The following is a 21,844-nucleotide window of genomic DNA, read 5'->3' on the forward strand; positions in this document are numbered from 1 at the left end:
ATATGAGGACCAAACATATCCTAAGACATGTCCTTCAAACTGAGGCAACCGACATAATTCTAAGCGATAGTGACGTTTTTTTTTTTTTTTTTTTTTTTTTTTTTTTTTTTAACAAACATAAGAAAGCACGGTTACTCGGGATTGATCATCCCATTCAGCTCAACAAGGTTTTGAAATCTAGATTTGTCAAACGCTTTCGTGAATAAGTCAGCGAAATTATCTAACGTGTCAACCTTTTCGAGCTCAATCAGCTTCTTCTCAGCACAATCCCATATAAAATGATGACGTATGTCAATATGTTTAGTTTTACTGTGCTTCACGGGATTGTTAGTTACTGAGATAGCAGCAGTGTTATCAATGCAAATAGGAGTAAGTGAGAAAATTCAGACCATAGTCGCGCAACTGTTGTTGAATCCAAAGAACCTGGGAGCAGCAGTTGCATGCTGCCATGTATTCTGCTTCACAGGTTGAAATTGCGACTGAAGTCTGCTTCTTGCATTGCCACGACACCAATCTGCCACCAAGAAACTGACATCCACCAGTTGTAGATTTCCGACTCTAATTGCACCCTCCATAATCAGAATCTGTGTAAGCGACTAGCTCCAAGTCTCCTCCTCTCCGGTACCACAACCCCAGCTTCGGCTTGCCCTTGAGATACCGCAGTATCCTCTTCGCACCCTTCAAATGAGATTCTTTTGGGTTTGCCTGAAAACATGCACAAAGACAAACAGCAAACATTATATCATGCCTAGAAGCAGTTAAGTACATTAAAGAACCTATAATAGCCCGATATTGGGTTGGGTCCATGTCTGCATCGTTATCTGAATCAGCACCCAATTTGTGATTGACGCAGACTGGAGTTTCATATGGAGTGCTGTCCTCCATCTTGAAGCGTTTGAGAACATCATGGACATACTTCGTCTGATGAATGAACATCCCGTCTTTCTTCTGATCAACCTGCAATCCTAAAAAGAAAGTTAGTTCACCCATAGCACTCATTATTGGTAAAATGCACGGTGTAATCCTTGTCACAGATCTGCGAAACACTCAGCAGATTGTGCTTCAGTTCTTCAACAAAGTTCACTTTCTCCAAAGTCATCTTTCCATTCGACACCGTCACTATTCCTGTAATCCTTCCACCGCTCTCTCCTGCGAAACTCACTCTTCCACCTTGAACAAGTTTCCAGTCTTGTAACAATTTCTTGTTACCCGTCATGTGCCGGGAACAGCCGCTATCCACAACCCATTGATTGTTGGCAGCCCTGTTCAACTGTTCCTGCACGATTAAAGCAGAGAGTTAAAATCTGGGGACCCAAGACCGATTGGTCTTGGGTCGATACATCCCGTACCTTGGCTGTCCAAAGTTAGTATCATAATCATTTCTGTGAGTCCTAACAGGATACCTTCTTGTGGATTGTCTATGAGGCCATCCATACCGTCTTGAATTAAATGAATTATTAGTTATGGTTTGGGTGTTACCAGTGAAAAACTGAGATCTATTTCTTTGAAAACCTGGATTAGTCCATTTTCTGAAATTCAATGGGTTTTCAGTTTTATCATTAAATTGATTACTGTTAGCTCTTTTCTCAGATTTTAAAGGCCTCACACCTCTGAATTTTTGCTTCAGAGGGCAACCAACAACAAGATGTCCTTGTTGATTACATCTAAAACAACACCTGTTTTCAACTTTCTTATCAAAAGTTGTCTTAGATGTTGAGGCTGTATTACTGCCCGTTTGTCTCACATATGGTGGGACATACGGGTTTAGTGGAGACTTCTTTTCAGATGTTTTCTTTTTCTCTCCACTTTTTGGTAATACTTCCTCTTGATTTGTCTCACTCGACTCAGAAGACTTGTCCGAGTTAGATGAGACAGGACTCGGAGCAGAAATTTTAACACTTGCAACAGGCTTACTAACTTCTGGTTCTTTAGTAGTAACTGGAACTGGAACTGTCTGACCATAGTCAACATCGACAGATTTCTGATTACTAGGGTCATAAGTGTAATTATGATTGAAAGGTGGTGGAACTTCATGATAACCAATTCCTCCCCTTTTTGGAGACCCTTGATCACTTACGAGGTGATCAAGTATAGCGGAGGAATTTCTGAATTGTTCAAGTTTCCTGTTAAGTTCCACCACTTTTACCTGGTGATCAGCTATCTGTTTTTCCCTCTCAGCTATTAGTTTGGTTTTCTCTTCTAGAACTTCATAGCTAAGATCAATCATGTTAATTTTTTCAGCAAGCTTTGCTTTAAGACTTTTAATATCTGTTTCACTAGCTTTAATTTTTACTTTGTAACTATTTTCTCTAGCTTTAGTGAAATGATGATCTTCTTTTAAAGTTTTATATTGCGCATCCAAACTAATAAACTGATCAGTTAGAGTTGTCAGTTGTTCAGACAGAAGTTCACACTTAGTACAAGGGAGTTCGGTACTTACCTCGGAGAGCTGGTCTGCTACATCTGCCATGTACGCTTCATTTTCGCCAGTTCCCTTCTCACTATCTGCATTTTCGATGTTTGCCAAGTTGGCCTGTTCAAATACTTCTTCAACAAGCAGATTCCAGTTGTACTCTTCATTCTGTCTGGAAATCATGGCTCTATAGTCATTACCACTCCCACTTTGCTGTGTAGATCTATTCTGACTGCGTTCTACACGTTCATTCTTGCATTCTCTTGCAAAGTGGCCATTCTGCTGACAGTTGTAGCAGCGAACCTTAGACTTATCAAACCCTGGCCTCTCTCCGACAAACTTCCTGCCAGTCTTCTTCATGAACCTCTTTACCCTTCTCACTATCATGGCCATCTGCCACTGCAGATCCATCTCCTCCAGATCATCAGCATCGATCTGGTCATAATCTTCATCCAAAACTGCAGGATCAACGATCTTACCCTGAATGTAGTTCTCATACGAAGCAATAAAAGATGCATAGAGAGCAAACTGCTGTTCAGCAGATTTGACACTCATGGGCATCTTCGAGTAGTTGTTGTTTGAAACCCTTGGGGAATAACTACTCTTGGTCGCTTGAGGTTGTGAAGTATTTGACCCTCCAGCTACATAGCACACATCACCGTTCATATTGAGAGATACATGTCCCTCATGTGTTGAGCTCGCGCCTGACTCTCCCTTAGAGTAATAAGCAGATGATTCCGTTTTAGAACTTGATCCGGAGTTAACCTTTGCCCCATACATACCCGGATCTTGAACCTGATCGGTAGGTGTCTCCTTTCGTACCATGTTCAGTTCAAAAGTTCTCAGCTTGTTAACTGCTGTCTCAAGGTCATAGTCAGCAAAGTCTTTATCTTCTCTCATTAACACAGTATACATCTCCCATTTTGGTGGGAGAGCATCAAGAAGCTTCTCAACAATCTCATCTTCTTTGTATGCAATTGAATAGTTGCTGAGTTCAGTCATCATATGATAATATCTGGTGATGATATCATCAAGTGATTCGTTTTTCAGATACTTGAAAACCGAGAATTGGGTTTTTAGAAGTTTAATCTTCGAAGCACGAATTCCCACATTGCCCTCAAAACGGTTTTCAAGAGCTTCCCAAAGCTCTCTAGCAGTCTTATACTTTCGGAAGGTGTGAAGTATCTCTTGTGGAAGAGCCATTGTAATTGCTGCATGAGCTTTACTTTCTGCCTCATACATCTTCTTCTCTTCATCTTCCATCTCTTTGTACTTCTTGATCTGATCACGACCTTCATACTCAGTAGTATGTGGAATGTAACCATCTTGTATACACACCCACATCTTGGCATCTTGATACTTGACATATTGTTCAAAACGGTCTTTCCACGCTACATAATCAGTTTTCTTGAGCATCTTAGGTGCCTTTGTAGCCGAACCTGCTTCTACTTCCATCTTTACTAGTTCAGTAATGTTTATCGAAGACATCTTTCTCTAAACTCAAAGAAATCCGAAAATAAAAAATTTTATTTTCAAACAGCACTGTTGGCGAAGTTGTGGATAACTTCGCTTAAAGCTTAACTTCGCGTGAATTTGTAACGTCGCTCACTTTCTTAAATTCGCTGGATTGGCGAACTTGATAATAACTTCGCTTAAGTTGAGCGAACTTGGGAGGTAGGCGAAGTTGAGGGTAACTTCGCTTAAGATAAGCGAACTTGAAGAGGTAGGCAAAGTTGTGGATAACTTCGCTTAACCTTATATCTTCGCCGAAACCCTACTTACAGTGACGGCAACTTCGCCTGATGAACACGAACTTTCTGCATATTAGATTTCTGGGTTTTTCGAGGTGTGTGAAGGTGTAATGGGTTGTTTTTGAAGGTAGGGGGTGAGTAGGACACAAAAACTCAGAAAACTCGTCCCGCGAATAGTCGAACGGAACGATTTCTATACCCGCGTGATAATCCCGAACCACACAATCGAGCAAACGCTCTGATACCAATTGTAGGTTCCCAGCCGGATCTACACGAGATATCACGTACTACGCAGGTGCGAATCCCTACGTAAGACGTTACGAGTATAGAAAACAATACGATTAACACACGATAATCAAACACGTTGTATACCAATCTTAAAAACGTGATACGAAGATCACTTGATTACAGACTCTCTCTGACTCGAATACACGAAAACTGTAAAACTGAATTAATTATTAATAAGCCGTAACAGATGGCTTATATAATCACGACAACTTCGCCTGGCATGTTCAGGCGAAGTTGTCACTAACTTCGCTTGTCTAATAAGTTCGCCCATATCAGCGAACTTGTTAGCAACTTCGCTTATACAAAACATAAAATATTACAAACGCAATTACAGACACTATACACTGAACTACTGACATTATGCACCAACAAAAACGCGTTTTCAATCTTGCTTGGTATAAATGGTTTAAAATCTTTCACAGAAATTCAAACGCTTGGTTAAATCATTTTTTTGCTTTGTTTGTTATTTCATTTTTTTTACTGTTTTTAGGGGGAGAAAATAGAAAAATACAAAAATAGTGTGGTTTCGTTTGTACAGAAAAATTATATAAAATACAAAAACATTCAAATATTGAAAAATCCAAAAACATTGAAAAATGCTCCTTAAAAATGAGTTTTGAAGCAAAAAGGGAAAATGATAGTACATTGACTTAGCGGACCTAACACATGAATAAAGTAGACTAAAAAGTGCCGTAAGATCAATTGCATGATGTGTATGATAGGCTTAACAGATCGCATAAGTGCTGAAAAGATATAAACCAAAATACTTACCAAATCTAGTGGTGTTACATCTTGATGCATAGTTAATATATGTATTAAGTATCAAAAAGCTTTAAAGATTGCTGTGTGTGCATGCGTTCATTTTTTTGAAGAAAATTCTGCTTTATTTTATTTTTAATTTTACAAAGAAATTCAACTTTATTTTTTCTTTATTTTTATTCAAATCTTGGATTCTCTCCTGCGCGATAAGATTATCCACCTGAGGGTTAAGATTTGGATATTCTGCTTTATTTTCTTGGTGTTTCGTATAAAATCTTGGACTTTCTCCGCCCGAAAATACGGGATTATCCGAATTGAGAGTTAAGATTTTATGCAACTTCTACTTATTTTATCTTTTTATTTTTGTTAAAATGGAACCTTATCTGCGTGTAATAATACTGATCTTAAGGGAAAATTTTAACTTTCTGCTTTATTTTCTTTTTGTTATTTTTGTAAGAGTCACAGCTAATCAATTCAAAGAAGAAAAACATACATGTGAAATTCAATGTATAAGAGATATGAAACTGTGTATGACAGGTGGGTTTCACATAAGATTTGTGCTTAATTGAACCTTAAAATGTATCGTAAAGTTACGGACGGATCTGTTTAAAGTTTAAAGTGGACAATTATATCTGCAATCATCTTTGGGTCACGTGCATAATAATGTCAAAATTGAAGTGTAGTCTAGGACGTTATTAGTCAATATGATTCCTTGCTCAACTCACAAAAAATATGTACTGCTTTTCATTTACTGTGTTTAGTTCTTTGCTACTTGGAAATTTTCAAAATATACAAAAAGATTTTATATTCTTTTTATTTTATCTGCTTTAGTTTCGATTTGCCAAGCTAGGAAATTAATCATTGAGAAAAGGAAAAAGAGTTAAACCCCGAAACAAAATTTTAAGTTAAATCATGCTTAACGTATTTTCAATTGGTAACAATTGATGATTTTAATGTAAAAATTCGTTTAATTTAAGTATTACCGATCCACGGTGATTGGGTATTTTAATGTATGCAATTAAAACCTAACTTGGATTTAATTGATTATTTAATTCATTGATTAAAACCCTAATTAGATTTTAATGATTATTTAATTCCTTAAAATGAGAATTTTGTCTCATTCGCTAAGGAACATGGTGATTCGTTAAAAAGTTTAACGAATGTAATGTCATTCGTTATTTAAACATAACGAATGAGTTTCTCATTCGTTATAAAGACATTCGCTTCCATTGTGCATAACGAATGGAAGACATTCGTTTAAACACTTAACGAATAAGAATGGTTAATGTATTATTCGTTAAAGATTAACGAATGACTTAGTTATTCGTTAACAATTTAACGAATGAGAGAAGATTCGTTAAAATTTTTAACGAATAAGATTCAATAGTTAATGAATGAGGTCATTCGTTAGTTCAAATTTTGAACGAATGACTTTGATTCACGTGAAATTATTGGATATACTCCCTAGGTTAGACGAATGACGGTTCATTCGCCTGTTTCCTATTTCGTCATCTTCTCTAAACGAAACTCTGCCAAAATTTCACCAGAATTCTTTGCTTGCACGTTAGCCTTATTGATTGATATCTTTGGCTTCAGCAGGTAATGGCGATCCTAACCATATTATTTTCATGGAATTTCATTGGTGTTTTGAGTGTAAATTGCCTTAGTAAAGCGATGACTATTCATCGATAAATTGATTGTTACTGAAATGCTTAATTGAATCATCATTGGCCTAAAAAATCATTGGTTTACATACATCTGATTTCCGAACATGTTTAGTCTGATTATTTGTTAAAATGTTTGGAATGTTTGGAATATCAGAAGTTTAATCGATGCATATCGTCGGATTTGACTTTGATTAGTCAAAATTGATTATGATTTGACTCCTGGGTTAGTCAAATAGTCTGATTCGTTATCTTTATAACAAATGTAACATGATTCGTTAATGGATTAACGAATAACTATCTGATTAGTTAATGTAACAAATGGATAGTTAAATTTCATAACGAATCAGATTTAATTTGTTAAATGATTCTAATGAATCTAAGTTATTCGTTAAACTTGATTCGTTACTTGTAACGAATAGGCTAATGATTAACGAATGTCTCTTTTAATGTATAACGAATGTCACATTCATTTAAAGTTTTTAACGACTGTGATAGTCATTCGTTAATATGTTGATTATTTTGGAATATTTTATTTATATAGTGTTTTCTACAGATATGGCACTGTCTTGGAACAAGAGCCACAACATATGTGCATTTGTAGAGCCGAACTTTGAAGATACTCCTATCTTTGGGGGTATGATTCGTTTTCTCATCCGCTCGAGAATCTACAAGGCCATCTCTACCCGAACAGTTGTATATCAGAAGATTATTAGGGAATTCTGGAATACTGCCAGCTTTAATGAAGCAGAAAATCAGATTGAAGCAGTTGTTCAGAATAAGCGGGTTGTGATAGATGTTGGAGTTATTCGAGATTCACTGGGTTTTCATGATACTATTGATGATAGGTGTGAGTTCGATCGAGTGTTGATAAGAGGATTATTCGGCCGAGTCAAGTATAATGGAGATTTAGGTAAATCAATGTACAACAAAGCGAACTTGTGTGAACAATACAAGTATCTGCTTCATGTTCTTATACATTGCCTGGGTGGTTGGAAAGGAGGTTTCGACGAGTGTAGGGTGATGTTACAATCTGCTTTCGTGGCCCTAGTGCTGAATAAACCATTCAATTTCTCTGAATTGGTTTACTATCATCTGAAGGAGAATATCACCAGCAGACACAAATTCTTAGTGTATCCTCGTTTTCTGCAAATGATGATCAACGACTTGGTGCCAGACTTGGAGAAAGATCAAGCTGATGTTATGAAGCTTGAACACATGAACGAAGAAACTATGAGACGGTTGAGATCTTGTAGAGGGCAGAGTCTGGCAGATCGACCTAAGTTCAAACGTTTGATTGGTCATTTAGCAGATGTTGATTATGTCGCGCCATCTAATGATCGTTGGATTCATGACGATTCCGATTCGGAACGTGAAGATGGTGATGGTAATTACGGTGGAGATGATGGTGGTGATGGTGGTCCAGGACCACAAGCTGAGTTAACTTATGAACAGAAGCGTAAGCGTAAAGGTAAAGAACCGATGATTGAAAAAGGGAAGAAAGTTAATAAACAAAGAGTTAGAAGGGGTTCGGGTATTAAGATACCAAGCCAGCCTTTTGTACCTTCTACTGTTGTTTCTACTCCTATTATTTCTTCTACTGCATTTCCAGTTCTAGGTACACAGATTCCACGATCTCCTACTCCTAATATTATACCAGATTTTCCTCGTTCTCCAACACCTGTGCAAATGCCTACGTCTCCAATGCCTCCATCTCTTACTACTATGAGGCCTGATATTCAGTTTGGAGATATATTACATAATGTATTGGCACAGATGCCTACACCGCAGCCAACAACACATGTTACTCCTGTTACACCTATACCGTTGCCGAGGCCTAAGCATTCCTTTATGACATTCAGTCGTCCTCAGGGTCCTATGTAACCAATACATCCTAATTTTTATCTTATGGCTCCTCACGCTCAATGGTTTCATATGATGAATCTGTTGCATTTACAACACACACAAATGCAAGCAGATCGAGCTGCAAATGAGCTAGCGCAATGAAACTTACTGAGACATCTTCTTACAGCTCAGCGTGATAATAAAGAACTTCGAGCCCTTGTTACTGCTCAGGGGGAGAGGTTAGACAAACAAGAGGAGATTATTCTTCAACTGACATGCAAAGAAGATGAATTAAAGAAGTTGAAAAATAATGAAGATGACCAGGATGGTGCAGGGGGTGGGGTAGATCAGCAACCGGGTGGAAGTTCTACACCGTCGGCGAGTAATAAGACTGATGCTGGTGTTGGTGGTGGATCAGAAGCGAGTAATCTACAGATTGTTCCATATAAAGATTACACGATAGCCAAGCCAATAGATGTTATTCCGGCTAATATACTTCTGTTTGTAGGAATAGATGGGATTGTTTACAGTATGGTGAATGTTGATGAGATCGAAGAAGGTGAATTTGTTGATCATTCGTTAACAAAAGAACAAATTGCCTTACTTCTGGATCTAAATGATGATGAGATGGAGGAATTGGGTAAAAATGTGGATGTGGAGATGGAAGATAGTACTGATACAGATATTCCTCACGAGAATGTACCTGATTTTGAAGAAGTGGAAGTGGAAGATGTTACTGCTGAAGAATATCCAGAGTTTTATACAGATAATAACAATGACTCGGGTATTCCGTTCTTTACAAATGAGCATTTCAATGCAGCAGAGCATCGATTACAGGAAGGAAAAGTTAAGTTAAAAGCTGCTGAATCGAGCTATGTGTCCACTACAGAGAAGAAGAGGAAACGTGCTTTTGATGGTATGTTTGAGCATAACGTTGAAAAGATGAATAAGATGATCGAGACTTTCAGATATTATGATTGAGAAGATGTGAAAGTTGAGAAAGCTCGAGAATCTGCATACCAGATGAAGAAGTATAAGCCTGTAAAAGACGTTAAAGGTGATATGGTGGCATGGCTGTACGATTCAGATCTTAAGGTATATATCGTTAAGTGGGAGCATGGTATTTATTATTTCAATCGCCCACACGATATTTTATCTATGCCTCGATGGGATGTACGAACCTTAGCTAATCGTCCGTTTGTTAATCGTGGAGACGATAAATGGGCTAGCTGGTTCTACAGGCAGTTATTGCATGAAACCCGCTTTGGTTTCAAATTCTTCCAGCCTCAAGTGCCGAAACACAAATATATTGACGAGATAGATGCACGCACAGGATGGAGGAAGTTAATTTTAATAGTGAAATCGCCGAAGACGATGAAGAGGGTTCCGATGAAGATATTTCCTCAGAGTCTTTTCACCTCATTTAATTATTGGTATTATGATAATCGTACAGGTGAAGCGGTTATTGTTTATGGCCAGGGTTTACGCACGAAGACGTTACGTGTAATTGATCTAATGTGGCTGGTCAATCTATCTGAGTCTGACAACGACGCGTTATTCACAAGTCAGATCAGATTCGCTAATGTAAAGGATTATGATCTTGCAATGCAGTTTTAGAGGGTTGTTCGTGTCTGCTACGCATACAAGATTCATAGCTGCGTTGATTGGAAGACAAAGATGTTTCAACGCTAAAGTATGATAAAGAGCTAGAGACGAGGGGGAGTTTGTTGATACACGTTTTGTACGTCTCAGTCTTTATCAGGGCTTTAATGTATTTAGTATAAAGTATAGGGGTCTTAATGTAAATATGGCTAAATGAGCCATTCGCTCTAATGTAATGTTACATTCGTTACCCTGAAACGAATGTAACACATTCGTCTAATTGTAAGCTCATTCGTTAACCCAGATTAACGAATGAGGGCTATTCGTTATATGTTAAATGTATTAACGAATGAAGAGTTCATTCGTATGGTTTAATGTAACGAATGACACATTCGTTAACTGTAAAGTTAACGAATGTGGTCATCCCCTATATATAGTCTGTAAATTATTCATTAAAAAAAGTTTTCAAGTTTTCAGTTCATTCTCTCTCGTTACTCTGTCAAATTGTCATCTCCATAACGTATTCCAGCTTAATTGTATATCAATCAACATGTGTATCGTTGTTATCAAGATCTAGATCCGTATCCAGGTTCATTCAGAATTGAACTCACTATCTTAATTTTAAAATGTTTGTGGCTTACCAACTCAACTAGGATGAATTTGTGTTAACCTTCTCTTTTTCTTAATTGTTATAGATTCACAACCTTCCAATTTAATTTCTTTTAAAATACAAATACAAAATATTCTTACGAATCTATGTATTTTAAAATGTTTGTGGCTTACGAATCTATGTATCCAGGTTCATTCAGAATTGAACTCACTATCTTAATTTTAAAATGTTTGTGGCTTACCAACTCAACTAGGATGAATTTGTGTTAACCTTCTCTTTTTCTTAATTGTTATAGATTCACAACCTTCCAATTTAATTTCTTTTAAAATACAAATACAAAATATTCTTACGAATCTATGTATTTTAGAAAAAAAATATTTATATCTTATAGATCCATAAGGTATGTTATCATGTATATTATTAAATTAACCTTTTTTGTTTATTTTTTAACCACCCGTGTATCACACGGGCTATATCCTAGTAAACCAATGTATTAATTTAGTGACTCGAGTCCAAATAACTACCACCTAACTAGCACATAAACTACTCAAATACATACACCAACAAAAGAGTAAAGTGCTAAAATCGTCCCTGAGGTTGGTGAATTATGCGACTTTCATCCAAAAAGATTTTTTTTGCAACTGGACCACTAACGTTTCTCATTTCTTGCCAATTACGTCTAAATCGTTAACCTTGTTAGTTTTCAAGGTTAAGTCAGGGGTATAACTGACCATTTACTAAGGTATAAAGGGGCATCTATGTCTTTATGGCTGAATACAAATACACTAAATTATCATCATCCCCCAACCCTGACCATCTGTGTTTCCTTTTGGTTTGTAACACCGAAGAACACAACGCTCAACTGCAACTATGCGCCACTATGTGTTCCGGCCAAACCCACCCACCGTCGGCCACCTGCAACCACCGGCCAAACCCCATCACCTGCCAACACCACAACTACCTACATTTCTCCAGTCGCCATCCCCATTTCATGCTGTAATCCCAGGCAAATCGACAGATTTCAGGTCATATTTTCAACAAACCTCAGCCACCTGAAACTACCCAAATCGATTACAATTTCAATCTCTAAAAACGTTGGTTTGATTTTGATTCGATTTTCCTTCGCTTTACAGAGGCGGAGAAGGTGGGTTGGGTTCTCGGACGTGAATCTGGTCATGGCGGTTGTGACGGATCTAGGTGGTGGTGAATAGTTACTGGAAAGTGTATGTTCTTGGTGATGGTGGTGATTGCCGGTGATGGAAACAAGAGAAGATTAGCAGAGAAGGTGGGGTAGATCATGAATGAGGTTTGGTGATGGTTGACGGTGGCAGTGACGGTGCGTGGGATGTCGTGAGGTGGAGGTAGTGGTCAGTGGTGGGGTTTGGCTGGTGGTGGAAGTGAACATGTATGAGGGTGGGTAGAAAGATGAAGATGAATGGGGTTTGTTTTGAGTTAAAATAATAATAAATTAAATAAAATGGTAAACGGACAAAAATACCCCTCAGTTGACAAGGAGAATCAACGGAGTTAGTAAATTGGATGTAATTGGCAAGAAGTGAAAAACGTTCAATCGTAGAAAAAATCTTTTTGGACGAAAATCGAATAATTGACCAAACACTATGGACGATTTTGACACATTACTCCCAACAAAATGGAAAGGCCAAAATGACCCAAATTACTTATTTGGTTTTAAACCGAAACCGAATTGGGTAATGGGTTTTAATATTTAAGTCTTTTAAGGGTTTTTGGTAATCATAGTTGAGGTTTTAGTTTAGGATTATGGATTCCAATAATTTAGATTTAGAGCAGACATTACACGAAGGTAAGCTTTATCGATACGTAAACAATCTAATCGTTGCTCATCTTCGAGACAACAATCTCACCCAGGTATCATATCGTCTTCTTCTTCATAAAGTTTTCAAATTTCATTTCAATTGTTAACCAATTTACAAGATTTGAGTTAGGGTTTAGGGGTAATTGTTTGGTTCTTTAAATTTGAATAATTTGACATTATGGAATTATAGGCTGCGAGTGCGGTTGCTTCGGCTACAATGACGCCGCTTACCGTTGAAGCTTCTCCCAACAAGCTTCTTGACCTGGTTGCCAAGGTTTGTTTGTGTTTTCTTGATTAGAGTGAAATGAGCATTGAATAAAAATAAAAATAATACACGGGCTGTGTAGCAAGGCGGAAAATGGTCATACGAGCCTTATGACTTTTTTATTGTTTGCGTATTCATGTTAGTCACTTCTGTGTCAGGGTGCCACATCATACGTGCAATATGACTTTGTCAGTGATCGCATCAGTCATTTCTTTCATTCTTTGCCAGTCAAAGGCAGGCATCCTACTGGTTGTATGATTTGGCCCTCATATGGCCATTTTCGCCTTATCATACTGACTGTATGACTTTCGTATGGCCCGTTTGATCACTTTTCGCCCTATCATACGACCTGTATGACCGTTTTCGCCTTCTCATACAGCCTATATGACTTTCATATGGCCCGTTTGATCACGTTTCGGCCTATCATAAGGCCATACGTGACCATTTCGTCCTATCATGCAGCCCGTATGACTTTCATATGGCCCGTTCGATCAAATATACAGCCCGTGTTTCTCCTTACCATACAACCCGTATGACTTTCATATGGCTCGTTTAATCATGTTATGCCCTATCATAAGGCCATATGTGACCATTTTCGCCTTATAATACAGTTCGTATGACTCTCATATGGACTTTTTGTTCACGGTTCGCCCTATCATATGGCCCGAATGACCATTTTCTCCTTATCACACTTCCATATGGCCCGTTTGTTCACGTTTCGCCCTATCATATGGCTTTTATGACCATATGGACCGTATGACACGTCAGTTGTGTTAGGATAAGTGGTGTATGTTTAGCTCTACCCAATTATATATAATTTGTGGGGCTGAAAAGTAAACAGGGTCTTGCAGTGGAAAAAGACGAACCAGGGAGGGAACTATCTACATCTGCGTTGTTTGATGCAAACACAACATTTCCAGGAACATATGGCTCAATACCAGCTCCTCGTGTGATTTCTGTCGATTTTAGGTAATCAGTTTCTTATTCCAATGTTCTTCATGTGGCATATGGCTGATTATGGGGGTGATTATTTGCTAAACAAATGCCTCATTCTTAACAGTGTTGCACATGATACAAAAGGCTCATCAAAAACTTTCCCAAAACACGAAACCAAACATGTTTCGGAACACAAGGTATGCATCCATTTGAACCGAATAATGTTTTGAAATCGGCTCATGTTAATACTTCAATTTGGTGTTTTGTCATGTAGAATGCAGTTAGATGTGCAAGATTTAGTCCTGATGGAAGGTTTCTTGCATCGGGCAGTGCAGATAATTCAATTAAACTGTTTGAGGTAATTTTTATTTCATAAATAATCTATTTTTTAAATACATTGGCTTAGAAGATGTTCAACCCATTTGACCCGTTTGATTTATAATAATCTTTTGAATTTATCAGTTTGACCCGTAATAGCTGGTATCATGTGCAGGTAGGAAAACTCAAGCAGATGCTGCTGCCAGAGGGAAAGGATGGTCCTGTTAGACCCGTCATGCGGACATATTATGACCATCTACAAGTAAGTCTTTGTTGATGCAAAAAAAAATGCATTTTTGTTTCAAATCAATATGATTTATTCTACAAAACACTGAACTTTTCTTGAATCACTTGCATTAAGAGGTGATAAAAATGGACGGATTGGGTAATGGGTTAAAATGATTACAAATGTTAATATGATTACAAAAGTAATACGGAGTATTATTATAATAAAAATCAAATTTTGAAATAAAATTGTTCAGAAAGTTTTAGGCAACTTTCGACGTGTTTTACCCGTTTCTTTTCACTATTTTACCCATTTTTACTAAAAAAATACAACTTGAATGCACATGTACCTTAAACTAATAATATTCTTATACTGCTGCAGCCAGTAAATGACGTGGATTTCCATCCTCAAAATACTATTTTGATATCCGGGGCCAAAGATAACGCAATAAAGTATAATGCTAAATCCTTTTATCACTTAATTAGTGTAAGCTCATACGGCAACTTGTTATTTTAATATTATCAAATTGCAGGTTTTTTGACTTTTCTAAGACCACTGCAAAGAGAGCATCCAGGGTTATCCAGGTTTGTATGTTATTTTAGTTGTGTTCATTTCAAATATTGAGATTTCTTTATAAAGATTCTTCCTTTTCAGTTCTTGATGTTGAATGCTACAGGATACTCACAATGTTCGGTCTTTATCTTTTCATCCTTCTGGAGATTTTCTTCTAGCAGGAACCGATCATCATGTTCCACATTTGTATGATGTCAATACTTTCCAGTGTTACCTCTCGGCTAATGTACAAGAAATTGGTGTCAATAGTGCAATAAATCAGGTATTACTTGCTTTTGTATCTTTTAGTTACACGAATACTCCTTGTGTTTTGCCCATATTACGGTTTTGGTCCCTAACTTTCAGAAATTACATCTTTAGTCCAATAGTTTGCAAAAACGTGACAAGTTTGGTCCTTGAAATGGATGTACTTTAACTTTTGCTGTTAAGTGGGTGTGAACAGTGGCGGATCTAGACATAAATCTTAGGGATGTTCAGAAATTTTTTTTACCGTATTTCATACAATGTAACCGAAACAAAACTAGAAACACGATAATAAATATATTTAAACACATGGGGTGCAAATTTCTCCTATTCAGCCATTACACCCTGTTCGGCTGTTCTTTTACTTTATCAAACGTTTCTCTTTCGACTGCACAAATTAAAGCATTGTTCAAATACTCATTACCCATTCGCTTGCGCAAGCCTGTATTGATAAGCTTCATTTTAGAAAAACATATTTCAACGGTTGCGATTGTAATAGGTAAAACTAACGCTAGCTTCAGTATTCGATAAATCCACCCTTACATGAGCGAAATGTGATTTCTGGTTTCCACCATTACATGAGCGAGGTCACACATCCACCCAATTTTGCAAATTTATTATCTTCCTTTAAAGTGTGATAAAAGGTCGTACGATCACCCGAAATACACGCTCTTTCTTCATTACTAAAATCATTTCGATACATTTTCAAAAATGCCACTATCTTAGATATTTCAAACTCGGAAAAGGAATCTCAATATTTAAACTAGACATAGTTTCTAACAAACTAGTTGAGACCTCACTAAATCTATTTCCAAGTTCTTGAATTTGCATATCCAAAACTGTATTAAAAATTCCAACCTGAAAATGATGATTCTGTTGAGTCAGTCTCTATTTGATGTTTCTCGCTCAAACAAAAGAAAAAAGGGTTAATGGTTTCTTTTTGCTTTGGTCTGTAAACTTTGTTTAGGCTTTATTTGATTATAAGAAAAAAGGGTTAATGTTTAGGCTTTTTTTTTGCTTTGGGCTGTAAACTCTGTTTAATGTTTCTTGTTCAAACAAAAGAAAAAAAGGTTAGTGGTTTTTATTTGCTTTGGGCTATAAATTTATTTGGGCTTTATTTGATTTGAACTTTAAATTGGTTGGCCTTTAAACAAATAGGGGTAACGTAATATTTTTTTCAGGGGTAGCAAAATACAAAAACCGACCCAACATGAAAAAAATTTACATTACCGAAGAAAAGTTGAGGGGCAGTGGATGCTACCTGTGATTGTGAAATGTGAATTGCATCCGCCCCTGGGTGTGAAATGACCAAAATATCCTTAAGTTTTAAAAAGAAAAAAAAAGGTAGAATTTGGCTCATTCATAAGTACCTGGGTCGAATTTATAACTGATAACATGTTGGCCTGCAGATACATTTCCTAATCATCTGTGTATTTGGTGATGCAGGTGAGATATTCATGTACAGGTGGCATGTATGTAACGGCCTCTAAAGACGGGGCTATTAGAATATGGGACGGGGTGACTAGCAATGTTGTTCGGTCCATACTTGGTGCACATGGATCAGGTGAAGCCACTAGTGCGAGTTTTACCAAAGATCAAAGGTACACATTGCTTTTTTCATTTTCCAATTACGGGTGGAAAATGGGCTGGTTACGTTCCTAGTGTAATAGGTCGAAAAGGGTCACGTTGGCCTTGACCCAAACCGTTCTTTGTTTAAAAGCATTAAATTGTTCGTTTTTGTTTTAGATATGTTCTCTCGTGTGGAAAGGATTCTTCCGTGAAGCTGTGGGAAGTTGGAACCGGGAGATTAGTCAAACATTATCTTGGAGCCACACACACACAATTGCGTTGCCAGGTATATTAATTATTTAATGAACATTAATAAAAATAATATTTTTTTATAAATAAGCAAAAAACAAGTTTGTAGTCAATAACAAACATTTACTTGTCATCTTCCACAGGCGACCTTTAACGATACAGAAGAATTTGTATTATGTGTCGATGAACCTAGTAACGAGGTTAGATGCAGTTTTAACTTTTTAGCACGTTTGGTATGATGGTTTGTTTTGAACACTTTTAACCGATGTTACTTCAACTTGTTGATACAGATTGTCATATGGGATTCTCTGAGTGCAGAAAGAGTGGCTAGATGGCCATCTAACCATGCAGGTGCGCCCAGGTGGCTCGAACACTCACCTACTGAGTCAGCATTCGTGTCATGTGGTACCGATCGGTCAATAAGATTTTGGAAGGAAACTCCTTAGTGGCATAGAAATCTAGGATGCATTTTGATGTTGAATCTGTTTGTAACATTATGATGATAAGAAATGAAAGAGGTCTGAACTGTTTTGATCGGTTCGAATTTATGAGATGGCAGAGTGATTTTCAATAACTAAATTAATTTGTGTTACATTTATTATGTATTATCATATTTGTTGGTTACCGCCCACCAAATGTTGCCAAATAGGGGTGTATTAAACGGAAAAAACCGATCCATAACCGAAACCGAACAAAAATTGGCAGGTTGGCTTTATACTTTTGTAAAAAAGGCCAACTTTCTTTTCAGTTTTGCATGTAAATAAAACCAATAAAACTGGGCCCATTTTTTATTGTTGAGCTTTAAATAATTTGTACAATTTTAATAATTAGTGTAACCCTAATATTTTAGTGCAAATGTAAATAGTCTATTATTATATGATTAGCTAAAAGACTTAGGCCTAATATCATTGTTTTGGTCCTTTGGACCAATCATTTTCAACCTAAAAATTTCAAGACCGAAATCATACAGTTTTCAAAAACCGACTCATGCACGCCCCTATAAATACCAATAGAGTTTATTATGGTTGTCAAGTTAATGTTTGCCATAAACAACAATCTGCATAGTTGATCATTAATTGATAATAACTATAATTGATAAAAAAAATGGCCATTATCATTCAGTTTTCCAAATTGCAACCTCCATGAGCCCATCTTCAGTAGCACAAGCTCTAAACATGCCAGTTGTATTAAAAGGCATGGCTACTTCACCTTTAGCAGACACACCAATCAAACCAGTGGTTCCTTTTGGTGCAACCTGGTCCACAATGTATGCAGCCGCTTCTTTCAGGCCTAACCCTTTGTACTCCATGACTGCAGCCACGTCTCTAGCCACCGTCTCACGGATTATGGCTTCGCCTCTGCCAGTTGCAGAGATGGCACACAATTTGTTGGCATATGTCCCTGCACCAACGAGGGGTGTGTCCCCAATCCTTCCAGCCATTTTGTTCACCAGACCCCCGGTTGAAGTTGCAGCCGCTAGGTTCCCTAGACTGTCTACTGCCACGCACCCAACTGTTCCGAGTTTGCTGTCCCCGTCTCGCTCTTTGGGTTTTATAGGTTGTGAATAATCTTGCTACAAGTTAAGTAATAGATGTTTTCACATACAAAAAATCATCATAGGTCCAAACGAATAATTGACAAGGGATGTAAATGAGCCAAGCCACTCGTGAGCGACTCAAGACTGGCTCGTTAAAAGCTTGAATCAAGTTAGGCTAAAACGAGCTAGAGCCCGAGCTACACTTATCGAGCTCTACTAGTTTCGTGAGCCTATTTGAGCATGCTATTTATATTTTTAAATATAATAATTACATATTAATGTAATAATTACTATTATATTTAAATTATGGTAAAAATAACTAAATAATATGTACTTCATTGTATATAAAAATAACTATAAATGCATAGCAATAATTATAAATGTATGTAAATAATATAATTAATAAATAATAAACAAGCCAAGCTTAAGATTGAGATTGAAAAACTCCTCACGAGCCGAACTCAAGATCTTTCAAGTTAAACAAGTCGCCCATGAGCTTAGAGGGGCTGGCCTTGGTTCGTTTACATCCTTAGGGTTGGCCCATAAGAGTATAATTCTATAAGTTCAAATTCTTTTTTCAATTTTTAGGTACTACAGCCAAAATTATATTATCATTGTAATAAATTTTCTTTTATAAAAAGATTTAGAAGGTTTTATACATTGAAAATACACTTCAGACAAGTTTCAACCAGTTTCGTTTTAAACTATTCTTTTTTTTAACACATTTGACCTGTAAGAGAAGAAGCATATATGGAATCGACCCGTTTACAAGGAAACGAGTCAAGATTTCCACTTCTAATTACACGTAGTTTCCAATATGAACTAATGATATTTTGTTTAAATTTGAACCAACTGACAGATCCAGCATACCTGAACTCGATTTGCTTCCTTTGCTTGCTTTAGTCTCTCAATGTTTTCAGGAGTAATGAAATGACTATTATCCATGGTTCCAAGCCCCTAAACAATGCAAATGCAGAAACATTCAAAACATTGCAATACATAAAGCTTATAAACACAAAGATACATTAAATAAGGTTTTTAAAATCTGTATGAATGACGAATCAAACAAGAATATGTAACTTGCCTGTTGTCTTGCAAAGGCTTCGGCTCCATCAAATGCAAGATAAACATGTGGAGTTTTCTCCATGATCCGTCTTGCCAAAGAGACGGGATTGACAACTGTGGTGACACCAGACACTGCACCACATTTTTTTGTATTTCCATCCATGATGCAAGCTTCCATTTCAACAGTCCCATTGGCGGTCAGAACAGACCCTTTACCAGCATTAAAGTGTGGACAGTTTTCTAGCTCGCATACCTACAGTTAGTGCAATGGTTTACAGGGAATTAGGAGTGGTCAATACAATAACTCATTGTAGAAATGAACAAAAGGTCATCTATAGAAGTGGAATATCCTGAAAACTCATCGCGTTCAAACCGTATAGTATCTTCATCAATTGTTTCTGGATTTGCCCAATTCTACTAGTTGTTGGTGATTTTAGTGTCATCGGAGTATTTTAAGGTAATTCGGATTTGATCACCTTAGTTAAGAGCCTATGGAGCTTGCTTATGACCTATTGATCGGCAGTAATTGATTGATCATAAGTAACTAGTAACAGCGCGACCATTGTTACTACTGAGTAGTGATATAAGAAATGTTGGTAACCAATTGCCGGAATTAGTTTTAACCATAAATTGACACACTGTTTCATGAAGCATTGTGTCGTTTCAGCAAAATGTTGCGACAATTCAAAACCGCAAATCTAGTTTTTGATTTTCTGAATTATCATTTCATACTTCGATCTGAAAGTGATTACATTGTTTCAAAAGATCATGTACCTAATAGCAAACTATTAACGCATCAAAACAAGCTATATATGTATCAATTTATGATTGACATCCACTGCATTCTTGAGTTTTTTATTTAAGGGTTTAGAAAAGAAAAGATAAGAATATTTTTCTTTTTTCATTCTTGAGTTTTTTTTTTTTAAGAAAAGAAAGAGAATCGAAAGAAAAGTTAGGGTTTTTTTCCTTCACTTTTCAGCCAAATATGGTCTATGGTCTGATTGTAAAGGAAAACTTTATAACCATGGACAATATTATTAATTTACCCTATCATTTCCTTCCTATCTAACTCAAGAATGAGGATATAATTGTAAAGTTACAATTTTTTTTCCTAATTTTTCCTTACTATCTAACTCAAGAATGTAATTAACATTTTATTTTCTTTTCTTTTCTTTTAACTCGAGAATACGTTTTAAGTAAATAATAATAATAATAATAAATACCACGTCAATCATCAAATTAGATCTAAAACACGTCTTCTACACGAACAATATCATAAACACGTCTTCTACATACTAATATTCATCAAATTAGATCTAAAAGTGATCACACTCACGTCAATCATCTTCACGTCAAGATCATAAAAGTGAAATGAACTAATCAGACGAACAATTGACAATTTGATATTAAATACCACGAGTTCAACGACATCTAAGGGCGAGCGTTTGGCATTAAGAGCGGACACGCCGATCTGAAGGATGCGGCGGAGGGCGGCTTCTCGAGGCTCACGGCGTTCAGCCGGAATATCCACCGGAATATCGCCGGCTCCGCCGTGCAAAGCTATCGCCCATCCCATAACGTCCACAACCTCTTCACAGATTGGATTGCTTTCCTTTTCGGATTATTTATTAGTTTCTGTGCATGTTCCATTAATTATTATTATTATTAATATTAATTTAATCGTTTATAGTGTCCATCGTAATTCGTTACAGCACGAAAACAATTACAGAAAATTATACGTAACTTTTTTACACTGCTATATTTTACAACACGATAAAATTATGCTACTTATAAAACTTTGGTGTAATATAATTATGATGGACCATTTTTATTCACAAATTAATTAAACAAAATCTTTATTAAAAAGCTAATTCCTCTCGCTTTCACCTACTCAACCTAATCAAATCAAATCAAATTTTTCACACATATTAGCAACTCAAACTTCACTATTTTTATTAAATAAATATAATATATAATTGTTGCCTTTTTATTAAAAATGTCTAGAAATATAAAAAAATTCTTTATTAAAAGTAAACAACATATATTTAATTTATTTTTTTTAAAATACATATATTCATCAAACATACTTAATAAAGT

The 21,844-nt window shown here is 36.5% G+C and overlaps 2 protein-coding genes across 2 annotated transcripts; one reads left to right on the forward strand and one right to left on the reverse strand.

Annotated features, from left to right (window-relative positions):
• The first annotated feature begins 12,711 nt into the window (after positions 1-12,711).
• On the forward strand, positions 12,712-17,696 carry LOC143557300 (cleavage stimulation factor subunit 50-like). The gene is made up of 13 exons (XM_077046408.1): positions 12,712-12,819; positions 12,957-13,040; positions 13,873-14,000; positions 14,092-14,164; positions 14,242-14,325; positions 14,461-14,547; positions 14,893-14,963; positions 15,044-15,095; positions 15,188-15,346; positions 16,774-16,928; positions 17,074-17,182; positions 17,289-17,345; positions 17,436-17,696. Exons 1-13 carry the CDS (start codon positions 12,712-12,714, stop codon positions 17,589-17,591), a joined length of 1,323 nt encoding a protein of 440 aa, XP_076902523.1. The 3' UTR covers positions 17,592-17,696.
• Positions 17,697-18,249: 553 nt separating this feature from the next.
• Positions 18,250-21,351, reverse strand: LOC143557301 (isoaspartyl peptidase/L-asparaginase 1-like). The gene is made up of 4 exons (XM_077046409.1): positions 21,162-21,351; positions 19,767-20,000; positions 19,553-19,639; positions 18,250-18,718 (listed from the first exon to the last, which is right to left on the reverse strand). Exons 1-4 carry the CDS (start codon positions 21,321-21,323, stop codon positions 18,260-18,262), a joined length of 942 nt encoding a protein of 313 aa, XP_076902524.1. The 5' UTR covers positions 21,324-21,351; the 3' UTR covers positions 18,250-18,259.
• Between the last annotated feature and the right edge of the window lie 493 nt (positions 21,352-21,844).

The sequence above is a fragment of the Bidens hawaiensis genome, unplaced genomic scaffold (genome assembly GCF_021521415.1).
Source record: "Bidens hawaiensis isolate Kalapana, Puna unplaced genomic scaffold, B.hawaiensis_p1.1 tig00018875_1, whole genome shotgun sequence".
In the NCBI taxonomy this organism is placed as follows: domain Eukaryota; kingdom Viridiplantae; phylum Streptophyta; class Magnoliopsida; order Asterales; family Asteraceae; genus Bidens; species Bidens hawaiensis.